This window comes from Manduca sexta, chromosome 2 (assembly GCF_014839805.1).
Source record: "Manduca sexta isolate Smith_Timp_Sample1 chromosome 2, JHU_Msex_v1.0, whole genome shotgun sequence".
NCBI classification, from domain to species: Eukaryota; Metazoa; Arthropoda; class Insecta; order Lepidoptera; family Sphingidae; genus Manduca; species Manduca sexta.
In genome coordinates, this window is record NC_051116.1 from 6,679,516 (window position 1) to 6,701,379 (window position 21,864).

Consider the following 21,864-nt stretch of genomic DNA (forward strand, 5'->3'; position numbering starts at 1 on the left):
TTGTTTAACAATTGTTACTTATAAATCAGTTTCAGTTTGTTTGTTTACATTATGGTTTGTTATATTTATATTATGGTAGTTCCTAACCCCTTTCGTATTTGATCTTTTTAGGGCTTGTTTGTCTCTCTTAATTCTTCGATGTCGATACAAAATTTTCGGTACTAGCATATCACTATTGTAAGGGGCGGAGTCGGCACCATTTTATGCATTAAATGTGCCGCATGTCACGTGACCATATCACCCATCCTCTATACTTCTTTTATCATTGCGTTGAACGCGTGAATCGTCTGAAATGACCTCTGCTACGACTTCGATCTGGCTGCATACGTTCTATGTTATTTAATCTTGAGTTGATCTTAGCTAACTCTGCCATAATGTGAGCTACCCCCTTGTCGTTGTCATGTTGTTCTTGTGTCCTTTGTACTACCTCGGAAACTTGTGAGCTGCGAGTGGCCTCGGCGACGTTGTCTGCAATGACGGCCAAACTATCAAGGCTCTTAGTTTCTGAAATGGTTAATACTCCTCGAACTGTCGACGGTAAATGCGTCTGCCAAAGTACGTGAAGTGTATCATCGGGGATTTTATCTCTTGCCAGGTTTCGTATGCGCTGTAGAAATTGAGAAGGCTTTTGGTCGCCTAATTCAATTTCACCAATGAGTTTTTCTATCTGCCTGGTTTTGGAATCTTCGTACATGTTTAACAACTTCGTTTTCAGCCCCCGAAATTTTCCTGTTTCCGGAGGTTGTGCCAAAAAATCCGCTATAGATGTTATAACTTCCTTGGGCAATTTTCCGACGGCAACGTCGAACTTTGTGTCGTCACTCAAAGTCAGTCGTCAGTCCAAAAACATTTAGGGTTGTTAGTTATTTGACTTTCTATGGACATAATGTAACTATTGTAATTTTCTCTCATTAATCTCACGCAGTCTTTACGCAGGTATTCGAATTCCAATTTATCTAACGGATTATTATATATTTTTATTTTTTGATGGAATTTAAATTTACGCTTTAACATACTTTTGAGTAGTGGTGTGAACCAAACAGGATGGTAATTGTTTTTGTATTTAGTACTGCAGGGAACATGTTTGCTAATTATATGTCTTAAAATACTATAAAACTTCTCTAGTATTTCATCGACGTTTAGACATTAAAAAGCGACGATAGCCTAGTTGGGTGTGGAACGGACTGCCGAGGCGAATGTCCGCAGGTTCAAATCCCAAGGGCACACACCTCTGACTTTTCTAAAAAATCATGTGTGTATTCTTTGTGAATTTATCGTTCGCTTTAACGGTGAAGGAAAACATCATGAGGAAACCTGCACATCTGAGAAGTTCTCTATAGGAATTTCGAAGGTGTGTGAAGTTTACCACTAGGGAACCGGACTCATTTTTGTTCTTTATTATTATCAAATATTTACGTTATATAAATTATAACACAGAAACAATTATTTAAATCCGGTAAAAAATCAACAAGTTATAAGTCTTTTAATTTCGGTAGAAGGGGTAAGTAACAAGAAACAGAAAAGAGACGCAAAACCCACGTGTGACGTCATCGGGCATTACGACGCGTGCGTAAGAAAGAGATGAAGCGATATCCCCACTTCGCGCCCACTTCGGCACATAGTAATATTTGAAATATGAATTACTGGCTCATTTTTTAACCAATTTTAAGGTAGTTTTCGCAGGAGGGTTTCTTTTTGTGTATGATCAACCATTTCATATAGAATAATGTACAAAATCGAACACAGGCCGGTCCCCTATCCGCACTAGGCCAGCGTGGTGGACTAAGGCCTAATCCCCTCTCAGTAGTAGAGGAGGCCCGTGCTCAGCAGTGGGCAAGTATATAATACAGGGCTGATATTATTATTATTATTATTAGACATTTTATTAACTCTTCATTCGAATTTATTTTACTTAACTCAAGATTTATTATATCATAGTTAGCTCTATAAAAAATTGGCTTACGACAAGAATTTGGCATAGTTTGTCGACGAGTTACATGTGTTTCAATCATTATATCTGAGGGCGGATGCAGTTTGTCAATAGTTCTCAATGGACTATCACATTCACTTATTTTAATCATATTATTTACATCACTCAAAACCAAATCAAAAAATCTATTTTTACAGTTAGTATTAAGTTGGACTATATTACTGAGTGACATGTCCACAAAGTAAGATTTTATAAAGCAGTTATTGTAGTTGTTTGGGATAGTGTAAGTGTTGTCTAGGCTTGTATCCCAAGTAATTCCACTCATGTTAAAATCTCCAATTATAATTACATTTTTGTCTGCGGACTGTACAGCTACACTAGCCTTGTCAAGATATGCTTTTAAAGAGTGTTTAATGGAGGTAAGTATACTGAGTCTAAAATGAGGGTGTCTTCCTTACTAGAGTTATATGATTTTGTCGAAACCCAATGTCCAGTCACAGTCACTCTCCCAGTCAAAAATCCTTTGGGATAAGTATGTTTTTTACTGCCATTAAAACTCCACCACCTCGCTCTTTTGTGTTACATAAGGGGGGAGTCTCTCTGTCTCGTCTATATACTACATATCGGTTATCGAATACTTCAGCATCGAAGATAGTTGAGTCCAACCAAGTCTTTGTAAATATTATCGTATCATAGTCATTTTTTAATACTTGCTGACGAACATGCAGGGTATTTAGTCTTAGGCCTCTAACATTCTGATAATAACAATGAATAAGTAATTTAAAAGAGATCATAGAAATTATATAAAAGTAGAACAATAAACTAATTAATTATAAGCTAGCTAACAAGCGCGAACAGAAACGTTAAAATATTTAAAAAATATATATATAAAAAAAATAACAATAATATTGTGTAATTGTGCCACAGAACCTATGTACTGGGATTGACACAACCGTACAGTACATTTTAATTCAAATCTGTCAATGAGCCTAGTGATTTTATCAGTATATACTCTGATGTCTCAGACTTACGCACATATATTTTTCCGTTTTTAACCCAAACGAATCTGTAGCCTAGGTCTTTGGCCCTAGCTCTAGTTGCTGCATGAAGACTCTTCATTACCGGTGAGAGGTGTTCTCCAACGTGCACAGGATGTCGCTCCCCTGGAATTCCTAGGTGACTGCTGTTGAGCTTGTCTGCATTGGTGGCCTTATTGAATGTTATAGTTGCAGCCAAAAATTCGTCTTGAACTCGAGGACTTCAACTTCACGACAACAGAACGCGGCCGTTTATTTTCTTTATTTAGTTTAGAGATCCTGGCACATAGGTGAATATCATATGCCTTTAAATTGTAATTGACAGTAGTGGCTATTTGTTTGACAGTGCTAAATAGGTTTTCCTTGTTGAATTCCGGTATACATTGAATTTCTAAATTTGTGGCTCTGGAGTGCTGTTCAAGCTGCGTTACTCGCGCATTGAAATTCTCAATAGTCAGCTTGAGATCTTGGTTTTCGGACTTCAATTGGTCCACAGCTTTACCAATATCTTCAATGTTCTCCCTTCACGTTTCATATCTACATTCCAAGTTTCAGATGGACTCGTCAACTTTAGTGAGCATGTTTAGTATTCCAGTGGTTATAATTATGCTGGCTTTAAAATCTTCTAATAACTCCAGCATTTCTTCACGGAAAATTATAAGAATATCCGCTGGCGACTTGTTATACATGATATCTCTTTTCCTATATGATACGTTACTAGATTCTCTTTCATTAGAGCTACTGTTACGAATAGGTGTGATTTTAGTAGTTTTAGGATGCTGTTTCGGCAAAGTAGGATTCATATTGCTATAAACTTAGTGACAGCGACCTCTGTTGAGTAGTATTTTATCTCTTCCAATTACAAGCTAATGACTATTGACTTTATCACGTGGTTTTACCAATTAATAACAGATGGCGCCTTAAACACTATAGATTTATAACGAATTTCTACTTTGTTGATTTTTAATTCAAATGAAATTATAGTTAATTGGTCACCAGATTATAACTGAACGTCTTTAAAAACACATACACTTTAAAGCAAAGCTAACTTTTCACGGTTTATTATGCACTGTTTTGAATTAATCTTCTGTTGAGGCGGTAGGTTTCGATTCAAATTGTTCCCACTTGTTTCGCTAATAACTTGAGAATACGAACAATTCATACTTGGATAACACTTGACATAACTCAAAATGGTTGCAGTGAACGATTAACTAAGTTTCATCAGCATTAAACAACTATAAACAATTTTACGAATTTAAAAAATAGATAGCGTAATGATTTGCGGTACAATAGCGCCGCGACATTGTCTTAGTAGTTACATTGGGTACAATGTTCTTCAAACCGGAACACAACAGTGACTACACACTGCTGTTTGGTGGCAGGAATAGTCATTGCGGTGGTACCTACTCAGGCGGACTCTCAAATATGAGTGACCTACCGTTGAGACGATTTGTTAAATTACGCATAAATGACAAATTCTAGAAATCTTTTGTTTGTAATTTACATCAACAGCTAATAATCCAAGAGATCTTTTCATTTGGATGACATATAATAAATAATAATTTGAATCCAATTTGCATACTTATAAGATTCATATTGCAGAAAAAGAGAGAGTGGACGGGGAACAGCATTATTCACCGCAAGTTTACTGAACTATCAGAATGTGGTCTGTGAGGGATCTCGGTGTCGCAGCTCTAATTGTAATGTGAGTATCGTTTAGGGGTAATGGAATCGAATATAAATTGATTACTATTCACCTCCAATGATTATGCAATTTAAATTATATCAGCCTAAGAGGAAGTTCGTTAGTTTAATGCAAGTAAATTTAATGTGTGTTCCAAACACTGATAAAAATGTTAGGAAGGATAGTTTGCCTTCATCTTTCAACATCTAATAAATATTATTGTTAGTGGTAGAATATTTCTTAAGGACGGGTATACAATTATACCTATATATTACAGCTTACGACGAGCATATCATTGGTTTGTTTATTTCAGCAAGAGATCAAGGCATTATTCCACCAGTTATTCTAATAACATTTATAACTACATTAAAATTTTGTATTACGTGTTTCAGTGTCGTGGGAGGGGCTGTAGCCCTAGCCTTCCCCCTGTATAAACCGATCGCCCGTGACAACATCGAGTTTGGTCCTTCGGGCCCGGTCGCCGCGCGGGACGGGACGCACTTCTGGAAACATATAATGCACCCCAAGTTTGATATGCAGTGAGTACCTTTCAAATATTCTTTACAACCTTCTAGCAAGGCACTTGGATAGTCAGCAACACAATTGTCTAGTAACAGCAGTAACACAACGCGAACTTTGAATTACAAATCGCTGTGGGGACTTCCACAGCGCTCGTCAACTTACTTACTATGCAAGGTTACCCCTATTTTTGGGCTAAATTGACCGGACTAATAGTACTTATGACTGTCTTAATATTATATGCTAACAATGTAGCTATAGAATATCTACAAGCATTTTTCAGATACACTGTATCCCTAGTCAAATTTAAACTACATTTTTCAATAAAATTATTGACGTTCAAAAATATAAATTTATCACTGTAATAGTTAACTAAAAAGTGCATCTGCTTATTAAGTGTGTGAATGATTGTTTACCCTATCTGATACATTTGATAAGTAAGGAAATGCACAAGTATTCTTTTTTGACAATCAAGGCTGATCATAGAGGCTATGCTACTTAATATGTCATTTTTTGTTAAATTAAAACTATTGCTTACTAATATTGCACTACAGGACTCAGGAGTATATGTCTTGCTAACTACTTGTTTTAAACAGTAACTCGTAGCGGAGTGCTCTAGGCTATTTCTCAAACACAACAAAAAAATATATAAGTTTATGTTGTAAATTTTTATTAATGAGAATGTGAGTGTTTTGGTGTTAATACATAAATCAGCCCGAAGTTTGTGGCCGATAATGACTTACCTATAACATCGTAAATATCACGTGGCGGAAAGTGGGTGACTTGTTGCACCTCTATCCCCCTTTGGGAATAAACCGCGTGTGCGTAAATATAAATAACATTTTTTTGAAATTACAGGAAGCCCACCGATGATAGCAAGTCAAGTTACGACTTCCACAATAACGATGTGTACAAACAGCCGATATCTTTAATCCCGGCGGGCACACCTCCCCCTGCATACGAAAAGAATGTAAACAAGAATGACCAGCGCCCCCCCAGGACGCAACAGGTAATTACACTAGAATCAGAGCCTGTAGCGCCACGTCTCGCGTTCCGGGATCAGCCTGTGTAGGTCTTCCGATTTGCTATCCAATACAAAATTTTAGTACAATTGTAAATGGCCACTGTTTATCCAAATTACTCAAATAACTGAAACTCAATACAAACACAGTTTTATCTTTTATGTTATCGTCGTTCGGGCCAAGTTCTCTCATGGGTTAAAAAATTGCTGACATTGTGCCTAGATACCTAATACAATTTTGCAAAAACAATAATTTTTAGTTTGGTACATCTATACCAAGCAGGCATAGCTGATCTGTATTCGACGGATGCGTTAATTTACGATCGATTTAAATCGACAATCTCCGTCATAATCTTTGATTCGCACCTTAAAATAAACCAATCAGAATAAGTCATTTGTACGCATGTCAAAAATACTTTGTTTTGATTGGTCCATTTTCGCGTTCGATCGTAGAAGCGACTTTGTACGTATATTAAAATCGACCGTTAAAAACTGTTTATCGGTTGCTTGTTGCTTTAACTAATTGCAAAATTAATTAACTATGCAATAAGAATCTGCCGTTGCTTCATTAAATTAAAAGTAATCAATCAATTATTAGACCATTGTATCAAACGGCGTATGGGCGGTGCCTTTCAGACCAGTTATTGGTGGAAAAAAAAACAGACGCTCTCGCTAATATTTAAGATCCATAAACACGTCAGTCTGCAAACTGTACAATGAGTTATACATAAGAAGGCGCCATATTGGCCTCAGTAGCAAAAACCATTCACCACGAAATACTTTGTGATTACGTTTTTCGTGTTTTCTTCATTTCAAGTGGTCATTTTATTAGTCTCTTGGTATTTTATTTGTGTTCTACTATCCCTTGATTCAACACCGGGGGAAACCTGTGAATGGGATACTGTCTAGCTTAACGACTGGAAGGGCCTGGTATGAAAATAAACAACTGTGTGATTTATATCAAAATTAAAATGAGCCTAAAAGTAAAGCCAGGAGGACTATTAAAAACACCTGCATATTTGAAAGATAATTGTTGATTTGGAAAGAAATGGGATATGAGCGATTAGATATCGATTAAAAAAATAATTTCATGTGTCCCATTCCTACATAGCCCACTCTAGTTCCGGTGCTCATGCATGTAACATGTATGTTCTAGTAAATAATTATAATGTGTATTAACAACAATAAAATAATGCTAATCAATAAGCCTATGATTATTTTATAGGGAAGAGTGGGGTGGGGAGTTTACTAGGATGGGCGGCCTTTTTAGGTCTCAATATGTTTTGTCAACCACAAGGGATAGACAGGTTGAAATGCCTCCTTAGTTTATTATTTTGTTTCCCGCTATGTAATGGAGGGAAGTGGACAATTAATATTTCCAACTCCTCTCTATCTTTCTATTTGATTAATTTCGTAGCGGGATAATGACAAATTAGTTTTTCCTGAGACTCACCGAGCTTCATCGCTCGGTGTCATAAAATGCGTGCCACTGCTGATCCTGGCTTACAGGAGTTGAAGTGGTGGGTGTGAAGGCGGCAAAGTCTCTTAACCACGAATCATACGCACTTAATTGGGTGGCAGTGGGCCGGGCACATAGCTCGAAGAATCGATGGCCGTTGGGGTCGAAAGGTTCTAGAGTGGAGGCCACGTACAGAGAAGCGAAATGTCGGACGCCCGCCTACAAGGTGGACGGACGACTTGGCTAAGGTTGCAGGAAGTCACTGGATGCAGGCCGCTTCCAACAGGTCGACGTGGAGATCCTTGGGGGAAGCCTATGTTCAGCAGTGGACGTCCTGTGGCTGAGATGAATGAATGAATGAATGAATGACAATCCAAAGGTGTAATGAGATGCAATGTTTTACTGGTCAAAGGATATTTGTGTCCGTTCGGATAATGACAAACAAATGACAAGATGGAAACCCCGCCATAGTGCTCACGTATTCGGGAACAGCCTGTGTATCTAGCTTCGAACAGGCCAGCATAATAATTTATTAACAAAGTACCGTGTTTAACGTTTCAGGTGCTGCTACAACACATGAAAAATGCAGGTAAGGAACTTCACATAAATCTAGTTGTATTGGAGTCGGTCTCGAACCTACTAAAGCAACTGCCAGTGACTATAAGTGTAATATATCGCATTTTTTTTATGGATGGCGCTGGTGTCATTGTACTTGGTGGCGTAGTTGTACTGTATGCGCGGTACGGCAGCGCTCCGAGGTCCTGGGTTCGAATCCCAGGTCGAGCAAAGTGATATTTGGCTTTTTCTGCTCAGTATCAGCCCGGAGTCTGAAATTTGTGCCCTATACACACTTGGCGAAAAGTGGGTGCACTGGTTGCGCCTCTACATACCCCATCGGGGATAAGTTTATAATTAAATTATTTGACTACTTATCGACACGAATATGAGAAGCCATTATTCATCGCGATATCTTAACGACATTCATTGTGGTATCCATTTGACATTTGATTTGGCCTTAACCAAAATAGGCAAAGCTAAGTTTAGCTCTGAAATTCGATATAAGCTGAGACGCTGTCAGATTAACGGTGGGAAAGATTTTAAGGTGAGAACCATATTATTATACAAAAGTCATCCTCTTTCATTTTTAGTACTTTCTTTCAATGTTAAGAAACACCAGTTTTGCTGTTTAATTAATTAATTTATTTAAATACCTGTTATAATCTATACTATTATATAAAGCTGAGGAGTTTGTTTGTTTGTTTGAACGCGATAATCTCAGGGAGTACCTATACAAATTGAAAAATTCCTTTTGTGTTGGATAGCCCTTTGTTCGTGGAGTGCTATAGGCTATATATCATCACACTATGACCGATGGGAGCGGAGCAGTAATGCAACATATTGCAAAAACGGGGCGAATTTATTAGTTTTGAGAGCTTCCGTTGCGTGCGCTGCGTAAACGGTTAAAGTTATGTAACAATGATGATGAATGTTCCTCTTAAAAAGTTCTACGAAAATATATTATAATACAAAGTCCCCCGCTGCATCTGTCTGCCTGAACGTGTTAAACGCAAAAACTACCCAACGTATATTTAAAATGTAAATTTGGTATGTAGACACTTCGAGACCCTGGGAAGAAGTTAGTCTCCCGGGAAAATATAAGTATAGTGTGACTTTTATAACGGAAAACTTTAGCCCGAAAAACCTTATAACGCGGGCGGAGCCGCGGGCAAAAGCTGGTATAATATATGAGTACAATTCAGGATGCTCGCTGAGTTTGATACTTGTGTTGCAAATCCTTGTAAATTAGGTTTAGAGAGCTTTATTATCATAAGAAGTATGATACATTTCACTTATAATGAGATATGTAGATTTTTTTTATTGCTTTATATGACCAGACCAGCTTGCCGTTTGCCTGATAGTAAGCGATACAATCGCCCATAAACAGTAGAAACACCATTTAACACTGAAGAAAAATTATGTATGGTATTTCAATACGCTCGCCATCCTGAGACAAAAGATGTTAAGTCTTATTATGTCTTATTTATAACTTAAAGTAAAAATATTAGTTGGTTTGTGTGTTTTAAATTATCGAAGCAAATTAAATACATTTAACAGACTCAGTTCCGAAGTTTTAAGAATTTATGGACTACAAATCTATACAAAACTACCTATAAAATATATAAAACAACTTTAAAGATGTTTAGCAACAAATAGGTGTCTAGATAGATATACAAAATTTTTCAATCTGGACTCCTTGGATTATTCCATCGGATTGATCAGGAGGTACTCAGTAAAATTTTATTTTAGAGAAAATTACACACCTTTATCCTCAAAGGGATAAGCGGAGGTGCAAAAAGGGCACACACTTTTGCCAAGTGTGTCGTGTCTCGGGACGTGGGAGGGGGCGAGCCTAGACGGTATAACTGCGACAATTATGTTAAAGATTGTAATAACAATTCAAAGGTAATTTTAATCGTCAATTAGGTACATTATAGTCGAAAAGTTGTAAGATTATATAGAGCAGACATTGGGAAGATTGTTATACAAACATTTTTGCTCAAGCGGTGGTTACTCCATCTACCGTAAAATAGCCAAACAACAATGTAATTAATATATTTATTTCCATATCGTGATTTGCTCGTTTTTAATGCGAATATAAGCATATTTCTGTGTTATATGTTCAATATGTTATTTTTGTATTAATAACAAAGTACACTGACATCTTGTGTCACGGATATTTCAAATAAGACAATGATTATTACCAATTGGTAATAACTCTTGGAGAACAAATTCGATCCTTATGTCCGGTTTATAACTATCTACAGGTACTTCTTATTAACATAGATTTGTTTAATGATTAATGTTCATTATGTTCTAGGGAGACTAATGAACATGGCAGCCAATCTGAAGAATTAGGAAGGATTCGAAGATCTGCTGCAGAATCTATAGTCTAAATAATGCTATATCATAATTGCGGCGGTGTGTTCAACTCTGGTGACGAACTGACTTGCTGACTTTCTACGCTGGCAGCACATTGTTTGTAAAGTTGGTATACAATATTTACCTGTTTTGTGAAAATATTTTTTGGTTTTGAGTGGTTTTTGAAGGCGGTTTAATTTTTTGTTAAAATTATTTTTATTACAATGACAAACGTCAATCAGACATCTATTTACGTTTTAGTGACCATAGCGGCCATGAACAGTATTATTTAAATTATTTAAGAAGAATGAGTTAAGTTTGCGTTTGATGTTATTTGGCGTTTAACTATCACGCAGTTCTGAGGGTAGTCTGTTAATTAGTCGCGGCACAAGGTCTGAGGCGGCCCGCGAGCCATACGTGTTGTTGTCTTCCCGCTTTCCAGTATTATGTATTAGTCTAAGATTCGCACGCAGCGTCACTTGCCTGTTTTGTGCAATGGCTCGTGTATATATGGAATCGTTAATTTCTTTTTTAAATTGATTATTGAAGAAATATCTAATAAGAAAAGTATATTCGACATTAATGGGAATAGGTGACATACGACAATAACTACACAGTCTTCTATAGTTGTTTTTAAACTGGTCTCTTACTTTGTTGTGAATTTATTTCAAAATTTTTATTTGTTAATTATAAATTTGTTTTAAATAAGTTTTTTAAGTGCGACCATAGCAACTGAGACTGTAATGAATATAGGATTCCATCTATGCACAGCATCAATTTAATTTTATACGATAATCGATCTTTTAAAATTATAATATTTGTCAAGAAATGTCTCAATTTGGTACAGACGCGGTCATTCTAGTTAATTTACTGTCAATATGTAAAAGAAAATAAGCGTAAGTATCTAAAACGCCAATGCTAGGGTAATCACATAAAATGATGTTATGTTTGTTGTGTTCATGAGTTACCAGATTCAATGATTGTGTATATGTATCAAATGGGGATTTAATTATCATGAGTTTAGTTTTTTAAAACAAGGCTACATACATTACTTATAGAAAAGTGTTACTACACTATACAAGATTATTTACAAGATTCACTCATTGTTATTACTACATAATGTGTTACTGCTAGAAGAATATTAATAAAGATACAGTTATCCTACTTAATAACTTAATATTTATTGATCTGTTAATATTTAAAATTTAGAAGGTTTATTGTTTTGTTTAAGCTATAAATTAACTTAGTTTATAATTCTCTGTTCCTATTCATATATATTTTATTTGTTCTGTCAAAGGTTACGTATTTGCTTTAAACTTAAGTATTACTTATATTCTAATCTAGATCTAAGCATCTATTTCCCAAACATTTATAAGCTACAAAAGCAGATGTCGGCGAACTCTATCGTTATTACTTAAGACCAATGTACCTATTTACCTGATATCATTAATAAAAAAATTTAATTTGACTTTGAATATAATAAGTGATGTGTAAGCGTCATGACACCACTTGGTGTCACAGAATTAGAGGCGGATTGCAAACGAGAATGGGCTCTTTGAAGCTCTTTATCAGCAGTTATAAGACAAGTGTCGCCCGCAAATTTGTAGCACGTACACTGTACAGTGTGCAATAGGGGACCGGCCTATGCTTGATTTTGTACATTATTCTATATGTAATGGTTAATAATACGAAAAAGAAGCACTCCTACGAAAACTGCATAACAATTGGTTAAAAAATGAGCGAGTAATTCATATTTAAAATATTGTAACGTGCAGAAGTGGGCGCGACGTGGGGATATCGCTTCATCTCTTTTTGTCGCACGCGTCGTAATTCCCGATGACGTCACATGTGGATATTTCGTCTCTTTTTTGATTCTTGTTAATTACCCCTTCCACCGAAATTCAAAGACTTATAACTTGTTGATTTTTTACCGGATTTTAATAATTCCTTCGGTGTTATAATTTATATTATGTAAATATTTGATAATAGTAAAGAACAAAAATGAGTCCGGTACCCTATCATATTACTCATGCTGTTTGCATATGACAAAAAGTACAATGGGCCTAATACGGACCCTTGAGCGACGCCCTCTGTTAATATTATGGAATTACTGTAAATATTGTCGATCTTAACTGTAAACTATCGATTTCTGAGGCAGCTTTTACGTCAATCAACTAGGGGGCCACGTATACCGCAATCATCAAGTTTAATACATTAAGTATTTTAATATATATGTACATGTAATGCATTATTTTTATAGGTTTTTGGGAGTAGAATGCATATTCGATATGTGAAAAGCGATTTGAAGTAAATGTGCCAGTGTGTTTGTTGCTTCAATTAAAATTCGTCATTCCCTCACGGTCATTCCCACACTGCATTTAGGAGTTTTGTCGTCATTTGTCGGCGATGTGTTAACTAGGGCAATTATTGTTGCCTCGGGTTACTTACCTTTTAAAAAACTTAATCTTTCGCCTCTGGTAGACAACGTATATAGTCGTCACAAAAATAAACAAATTCGAAACATTTGAATCAATATTGTTGTGTCTCATTACGGATTGGTTTTACTATATCAAGGTAAACTATTATAAAATTTAAAATTATGAATGCTACGCCAAATTAAAAAGAGAACTTTCTATTAATATTTATTGTTTAAACACAACGGTAAATTAAAATAAACATAGATTATGTGTAAAATAGGGTACCGGACTCATTTGTTATTCTTTACTATAATCAAATATTTATGTTATATAAATTATAACACAGAAAATCATTAAAATCCGGTAAAAAATCAACAAGTTATAAAGTTTTGAATTTCAGTGGAAGAGGTAAATAACAAGAAACGGAAAAGAGGCGCAATACTAACATGTGACGTCATCGGGAATAACGCGGGCGAAAGAAAGAGATGAAGCGATATCCCCACAGCGCGCTCACTTCTATACACATTGCAATATTTGAAATATGTATTGATGGCTCATTTGTTAACCAATTTTTATGCATACAGTATAATGTACAAAATCACACATTTTTTTTTTTTTTTTTTTTTAATCTTTATTTAAGGAGCTTGGTCGTTATTTCACGACTATGTCGCTCCGTACGTCCACTTTTATCCATGCCTACTATTTTTTTATAAAATCAAAATATTTTTTAAAATAAGCCTTTAGCCTCTTCCGATACTGGAATGGTCAAAAAGCTATTTATGCTGCCCACATTAAAGCTCAAAGTATGAGGCCCACTATTATTTAAATTAAATAATAGTGGGCCACTAAAATCACACATGTTATTGTATTATGTACTGTTATACTTTATGTAAACGACATATAAAATGAAATGTATTCCTTAAATATGTAAGTTTTAATTTGCCACTCAGTTGTTTCACTCACCTTGATATACCAATGGCCGTATTTGCGAAGTAAATTATAAAGAATTATCAGCTGTGCTGTGTTACGGATCGCGTCGCTATGGAATATTAAAAACATTTCATCATATGTACGGAGTACGCAGCAGATGTATTTAAATAAAATCAAAGATGTGTCAATCAACTCGGTAGGCTAGCTAGGTTAGGGCCTTTATTGTCCTCACCGAAGGGGGTCGCGACGCGTTCTTCACTTTATATTTATTAAGATTATATACAACTTTTTTATTCTTTTTTTTTCCAGTCTGCCAGAGCTGGGTTCTTTGTTTACTTTGTAATCTCATCTCTTTTGGGTCCAATATAAAATGTCTGTAGTTATATAAACTCTTGGGCTAGCAGATGCCCTTGCAGAGTCGCACAGCAGAATCACCTGTGCTTAGGGAGTGAAAGCAAACCAGGTCTTCAGTAGAATAACAACTCAATATATTTCTAATATATTACACGTCAGAACACAACCATGACCAGACAGCACACAGCGATTAGTGGCAACAGTATATTGTTAATATTTCCAAATATAACAATTTAAATAAAATAGTTGCCAGTTCCCATAGTATTATAAAGAGGCTTTGTGTTTGTATATGCAACCGCAACATAAACCACTTTATTGGAGAGATTTATTATAATTATAATTAAATATTCTCATGTACCTTAACTTATCATAAGTGCTACTATGTTCGCCTACGTGATGAATAAAGATTACGTAGGCGTTTTTTTATTTTATTTTTGGCCCAAAATGCAGCTGCAAGTGACAATCAAGCCCACCTTATCAGACACCTCAGTACCGATAATATTATAAGGTCGATACTGGCATTCCTGCAGGGAATCGTTCTGTTGTATCTCGTAAGTATACAAAGGCTATGAGAATTGTCAATGAAAGTTGATTAGGCAAGAAATGCATTTGGAGTTATGAAAAGTTTCCGAATGTCGGGGACATTCCGAGACGAGGTTGAAGCACCCATGCTCCAGCGACGGAAGTGGAATAAGTGAGAGTGAAGTTTGAGAAAAATAATATTAAATAGTGAAGTGAAGTGTTGTGAAAAGTAGCCTAAATGGAATAAAAGTGGCATAGAAAAATAAATAAATAGTGGACTGTGAGCGTATCCGTCAACGTAAGTACTGTGAAGGGTGAGCTGCATAATGTGTTCCATTTATATGTTTCTACAGTGTGTTATGGCAAGTGCAATAAAATCTTTATACGATGTTTGGGAAATATAAAAGCATGTGGCGGTACAATTAATGTACATACCGCCATCTCGTCAACATCAGCGGAACTTCGAGAAGACCTATGTGGTATTGCCACAACTATAGTGATTTATCGCTTAGCAATCATGCAAGATGGCGACAGACGAACCTGGATTACGCTTGCACAATTTGAGCGACGCGTTGCATATATACCACCTCCGAATAGGAACCGTCGGAGGAGCCGCGGCCGGTCAGGCGCAACATCTGCCTGATAATAGATGAACGCAACTATCTGTTCCTTTACAGCGGCGTCAACCTTTACGCCGCTATAGCCTTAATTATAAAACTACTGTGCCGATAAAAGTAGAAGGTTATTACAATACCAAGATTATCGCTGAATTATTAGCAAGGCATTACAAAGTTAAACCTATAGTAAATGAGAATCATAATAATTCATGTAGTAAGATTATCAGGAAATGCAACTGTGGCCCCCGAAAGATTAGCTTCCACTGCAAGAAATGTTCAGGAAATTATGACTCACATGTCTGGAGGTAAGTCACCAGGAATTAATGGCCTGAGCATCGATCATATCCAACATGCTGGTGTGCACATATTTGAAGTGTTAGCAATTCTTTTTAATCTTTGCATACAAAACTCATATTTACCGAGAGAACTCATGCGTACTGTGGTGGTTTCTATTCCAAAATATAAGAAAAATAACTTGTCTTGTCTCAGTAATTATAGGCCTATTTCTCTTAGCACTATAACAGGAAAATTTTTTGAACGTCTCTTGCAACTTGTGCTGGCAAAAACGATGAAAATTGATGATGCACAGTTCGGCTTTCATCCAGGACTCTCGACAGATTCAGCAATATTTTGCCCAAAACACACCGTAAGGTATTATACAATTCGAAACACCTCCGTTTATGCATGTTTTCTTGACCTAAGTCGGGCTTTTGATTTGGTAAATTATAATTTACTTTGGTCGGAACTTCGGCAGTCAGGAACGCATGTTGATTTGGTGAATCTGTTGAGATTCTGCTACGAGAATCAAATCAATAATGTGAGATGGGGTGACTCCTTTTCTGATCATTACAAGTTAGAATGTGGTGTTCGCCAAGGAGGACTTACATCTTCGGATCTTTTCAACATATTGGTCAACGACCTTATTGTTGAGCTGAGGATCACGAATATCGGTTGCCACTTAGGTAACTTATGTGTCAATAAAATAAGTTATGCAGATGATATGGTGCTACTCAGTCCTTCAATTAAAGGCTTGAGAAATCTTTTGGTGGTATGTGAGTGCTATGCTGAATCGCATGGGCTCAAATATAATGGCAAGAAGACTGAGATACTTGTATTTAGATTTGGAAAGGGTCTCTCTCTGTGTTTTTAGGTGGTGTGACAGTTCAGGTTATAAGAGAGTTTAAATATCTAGGTCATGTAGTAGATGAGAACCTACAAGACGATGGTGATATTTATTTATTTATTTATATTGAGAGAGAAAGAAGGGCTCTCGCTGTACGCTCTAATATGATTGCTCGCTTCTCGAAAGAAGTGAAAATAACACCATTTAGATCATACTGTTAGAGTTTCTATAGCTGTCAATTATGGATACAATACACTATCACTCGTAAAATACTTTAAGAGTACAGTATAACGATGCTTTTCGCATACTATTAAAGCTTCCTCGATTCTGCAGTGTGTCTAATATTATGTTCGCGGAGGCTGGTGTAGCCGACTTTTATGCCATTGTTAAAGCCCGAATTGCGTCTTTTCGGGCACGAATTAGACAGAGTGAAAATTTAATACTAGCTACCATTGCCGACGACCTATCAGGACCATATTTTAATTTCTGGTTGAAATTACATCGAAATAAAAAAACTTACTGGTATTATATAAAATCCTTATGAAAATTGCACTGTCCGTTACGCTCACCGACAACAGAACCTTAAGGAACTAGTGTAGTTGCGACTGACGCTTTCAGAGGCTCGACACGGCGTTTAGAATTATTATTTAAATTTGAAAATCATGTTATTTTGGTTGTATTCAAACTATAGTTGATGTGGGTATTATAAAAATCATCATTTTACTGTCTGTTTTCTTATTTTGCGACAAAAATTAAAATGACCTGGCATAATGTTCTATACCGGCATAATTTACGTTTACCTTATCTTTATGTCCAGTAGTTACACTGGCTACAATGTCCTTCAAACCGGAACACAACAGAGACTACACACTGCTGCTTGGTGACAGAAGTAGACATTGGTGGTACCTACCCATGCGGACTCTCCCATGTGAGTGATATACCAGTTGAGACGTTTTGTTACGTTACGCAGAGATGACAAATACTAGCAGGCTTTTGTTTGTAATTTACATCAACTGTTAATATACCAAGACATCTTTTCATTTGGATGACATGTAATAAATAATAATTTGATAATTTGAATCCAATTTGCATACTTATAAGGTTCGTATTGTATAAAAAGGGAGAGTGGACAGGGAACAGCATCATTCACCACAGGTTTACTGAACTATCAGAATGTGGTCTGTGAGGAATCTCGGTGTCGCAGCTCTGGTTGTAATGTGAGTATCGATTAGGGGTAATCAAATCGGAAAGTTTGTTACCTTTCCTCTCCACTGATTATGTAAGAACTAAGAAGATAGGCCATATTATATACTGTCCCACTGCTGGGCACGGGCCGCCTCTACTTGTAAGAGAAACTTGGCTTAATGCAGATCAATTTAATGTAATTTCCAAATAATGATAAAACATCAGGAAGGTGGATTTCTTCACGATGTTTTCCTTTACTGTTCAACATCTAATATTATTGTTGGTTGTAGGATATTTGTAGCGGACGCGTATACAATTGTATATTACTGCTTACGGCGAGCGAACTGTTTGCTTATTTATTTAGTCAAGAGATCCAGGCCTTATTTAGATGTTATTGTTAATTGTTACTTGTAGAGTCGTTTCCGTAGTTTAATTTCAATCAGGGCATAAGTTTAAGAAAGAAAATCTAGTCTTAATGTAATTTAGTGCTTAAATATTGTTTATAATGATTGTGCTCAGATGACTGCTGTTAAATTAAAAATAAATCTCCGAGGTATTCTAATGACGTTTATGAAAATTTTGTACGTGCCGTTTTTCAGTGTTGTAGGAGAGGCTGTAGCCCAAGCCTTCCTCGTGTATGAACCGATAGCCCGTGACGTTACCGAGTTTGGTCCTTCGAGCCCGATCGCCGCCAGAGACGGGGCACAGTTCTGGAAACTTTTAATGCACCCCAAGTTTGATAGGCTGTGAGTACCTCCCTAAATTATTTACAACCTTTTATCAAGGCGCTTGGATAGTTAGCAACACGATTGTCTATTAACAGCAGTAACACAACGCGAACTTTGAATTACAAATCGCTGTGTGGCCTTCCACTGCGCGCACCCTTAGATGTTCGATCTTTTAAAGTTACGTAGTTATACTGGGATGTCCTTCAAACCAGAACCGAACGGTGCTTGCATAATGTTGCTTTGCGGCGGAAATAGACGTTGCGGTGGAATCCACGCAGTCAGGCTCTCGCATACGACACCGATCCCTCTTCGGGGATAAACCGCGTATGTGTAAATAATAAATTGTTGAAATTCCAGGAGGCGCACCGATGATAGAGAGTTAAGTTACGACTTCCACGAAATCTTACTCAAACCGACGACATCTTTTAAACTGGCGGGCGCACCTCCTCCCCCTACAGACAAAAAGAACGTAAACAAGAAGAACCAGCGCCCCCCCAGGACGCAACAGGTAATTACACTAGCATCACAGCCTGTAGCGCCACGCCTCACGCTCCGGGATCAGCCTGTGTGCTCCGGTTTCGAACAGGATCATTTTAATAACGGACGAGGGATCCGTCAATTCATACTCTATCTGGACGCTCTTATCACCAGGGGGCTTATTCTCTGTCAGTGAAATTAGCATGGAATGGTATTCTGTATGCCAATATCTATTGTTTTAAACGCGACGTGATGCGTTACGCGCTTGTTACGCGCTGACAAAATAACGAGTGGCGTTGAGAACAATGCTCCAGGTTTATAGTCACTGAAGTGAAAACGCCGCCAAGATCAGTTATAGAGAGGTGCATCTGCACCTACGCACAGGGCCCTTATTCTGTATGATAGTGTAAACGCGTAACGCGGCCGTGTCATGTTATCTTTGAGAAATGTGCGTGGAATGGTATTCTGTAAGCCAAATTTCTATAGTCCTAAACATGGTGTGTTGTGTTACGTGCTTGTTACGCACTGTTAAAAAAACGTGCGGGATAGAGAATAAGGCCCCTGTACTACATATCATTAAATTTTTTCCAAATGCAAATCGCGCGGTTTTTGAAAATGCTTTATCATATTAAACATCTATGGTCGATAGTTCCCATTGTTATTCAGTGACTTATATTCTTTGTGATTTATTTCTGGGTATGGGAGCGCACCTACTTGCACCCACCTCCTGGCGCCCATGCGTGCACGCATGAAATAGAATGATTTACGCAATCTAGATTTAATTTTAAATAGGTATTGCTCACGACTTCGGTTACGTGAAAAGCCTTTCTTGTCACAAAAGTTTCTAAAACCAGCGATTTATAACGCCGCCTATACGACGACAACGACATCTATATAAAAAATCCTATTATTTCCACTGGACCAAATGATCGGGACCTCTACCTCTACCCTTTTGGGCCGATAGAGTTATTTTATAATTTTTTATTTATTTTGTTTTCAGCGAGAGTCGTACGTGCCCGGAGTCACGGAGCCGGAGTTGTTCTTCAAAGTGTACGTCTAACCACAACCCACGGACAGCGGCAATGTAGGGGAAAATACTCCATCTGACTTTAATCTATCGCGATGATTTTTAATAATTTTTAATGTTATAATCGTAGTCAACATTTTTAATAGTCTTGAAGCTCGATAGAGGGCTTAAAATGTTTGAATATACCTATTTGTTTAGTATTTTTTTTTCATAATCTATTGTATAAGACGGCATTTTTAAGAGCTATTCAATATGTGATTATTTTACGTTTCATCATTACGGATGGCAACACGGACATTGTAAATTATAAACTTAGTTATTATAAAAACGGGTACTTAATCACATATTTATTAAAAATTCAAATCCATAAACGAGTTTTTTTAGGCTAATTTAAGAGTAACAATATTGCAATATATTTTACAAGGTCTACACTAACAGCATTATTTCAATTACTTTACACTTTCGAGCTCCTTCTCGCCACAAGTCCTACAAGTATAATTCGCAGAAGGCAGCTATCATTGTTTACACAGCAGTGGCGAAGGGAGAAGTTTTTCAAAAGGTAACCCGACACAAAATAAATATAATAATATCGCCACTTCACCGCAATGTCCACTTCTGTCGTCAAGCAACAGTGTGAAGTCACTGTTGTGTTCCGGTTTGAAGGTCCCCAATTATTATTGGCTACAGGTCCACAATTATTATCGGCTACATGCAGGTCTCCAATTATAATTGGCTACAATAAGAGAAACTTACTAGCCCTTGGGTGGTCGCAACTTAGCCAGATTATGCTATCGTCAGTGCGTTCGCTGTCAACGTTTTAAGGGACAAGTTGTTTAAACACAAATGGGCAATTTGCCATCAAGCAGATTGTCACCAGCCGACTTTCCTTTTCAAAGTGTAGGCGTTGACTACGCGGGTCCCATAACATCGGCTAATCGTCAAAGTCGTGGATCTAAACTACTGAAAGTTTACATTGTAATTTTTGTGTGCTTTACGACTAAAGCCATACATTTAGAATTAGTGGGCGATTTGACGAGCAACAACTACTTACAGGCTTTGCGTAGGTTTATGTGCCGAAGAGAAAAACCTCTTCATATTTATTCAGACAATGGGACATCATTTGTAGGAGCCTATAATGATCTTTCTACATTCCTTAAGCGCAATTGTAACTCCTTAGCTGAAGATGCGGCTCATGATGGAATCAATTTCCACTTTATTCCTGCCTACGCCCCACATTTTGGTGGTCTTTGGGAGGCGGGTGTTACATCCACTAAACATCATTTAGTTAGAGTGCTGGGCAATCGTCACTTAACTTATGAGGAGCTAAACTCCACCTCAATCCAAATAGAGGCAATTTTAAATTTTTGACCGCTCACTCCGCTGTCATCAGACGCTGAAGATTTGCTGCTGCTTACTCCAGGTCACTTTTTAATCGGAAGACCAGTTACTTCACTACCTGTTCAAAACTAGCGGGACTGCTCTTATGACCGCCTGACTCGGCATCAAAGGATCGAGCAACTCAGGCAACATTTCTGGGTGAGATGGAGCAAAAAGTACAGAGTTCAGAACTTCAGAAAAGAGTAAAATGGCAGAGTGGCAAAGATTATCATTTAAAAACCGACGCCCTTGTCATCATCAAGGACGACAATTTACCACCAATTAAGTGGAAGTTGGGCCGAATTATAGCACTACACCCTGGTACTGATAATATCTGCAGGGTGGCAGACATACGGACTGCAGGTGGCGTAATAAGAAGAGCTGTCTCGAAGATTTGTCCCCTCCTCTAAAGAAACTTCGGGTTGAAAGCAAGCTTTCAACGGCTGGGGGCACGTTGCAGCCATAATCTATAAATAAAAACTTTTTAAACCGAAACTGACATACTGGCTGCTTGTCATCGAATTACGATATATATTAT

General features: G+C 37.1%; 2 protein-coding genes and 1 long non-coding RNA gene across 3 annotated transcripts in view; all 3 read left to right on the forward strand.

The window, feature by feature from the left end:
• LOC119188892 overlaps positions 1-5,185 on the forward strand; it is a 59,501-nt gene extending 54,316 nt beyond the window's left edge. The window contains exons 3-4 of the mRNA XM_037437030.1: positions 4,570-4,672; positions 5,044-5,185. Coding sequence (XP_037292927.1) covers positions 4,570-4,672; positions 5,044-5,085 — 145 coding nt within the window. The 3' untranslated portion in view covers positions 5,086-5,185. The remainder of the gene's footprint in view (positions 1-4,569; positions 4,673-5,043) is intronic.
• Positions 5,186-6,034: 849 nt separating this feature from the next.
• LOC119188896 lies at positions 6,035-12,259 on the forward strand. The gene is made up of 3 exons (XR_005112147.1): positions 6,035-6,179; positions 8,212-8,239; positions 10,529-12,259. It is a non-coding gene; the product is annotated as an uncharacterized LOC119188896 (long non-coding RNA).
• Positions 12,260-17,540: 5,281 nt separating this feature from the next.
• Positions 17,541-21,815, forward strand: LOC115456329. The gene is made up of 4 exons (XM_030185348.2): positions 17,541-17,749; positions 18,317-18,463; positions 18,803-18,953; positions 19,923-21,815. The coding sequence occupies exons 1-4, from the start codon at positions 17,706-17,708 to the stop codon at positions 19,980-19,982; spliced, it is 402 nt and encodes a 133-aa protein (XP_030041208.1). The 5' UTR covers positions 17,541-17,705; the 3' UTR covers positions 19,983-21,815.
• The last annotated feature ends 49 nt before the right edge of the window (positions 21,816-21,864 follow it).

What these genes read in the sequence shown, in the direction of transcription:
- LOC115456329 (XM_030185348.2), top strand. Translation starts at nt 17,706, where the DNA reads ATGTGGTCTGTGAGGAATCTCGGTGTCGCAGCTCTGGTTGTAAT. An exon ending in GTCGCAGCTCTGGTTGTAAT is followed by an intron (nt 17,750 to 18,316) that starts GTGAGTATCGAT and finishes GCCGTTTTTCAG; the next exon opens with TGTTGTAGGAGAGGCTGTAG. An exon ending in CACCCCAAGTTTGATAGGCT is followed by an intron (nt 18,464 to 18,802) that starts GTGAGTACCTCC and finishes TTGAAATTCCAG; the next exon opens with GAGGCGCACCGATGATAGAG.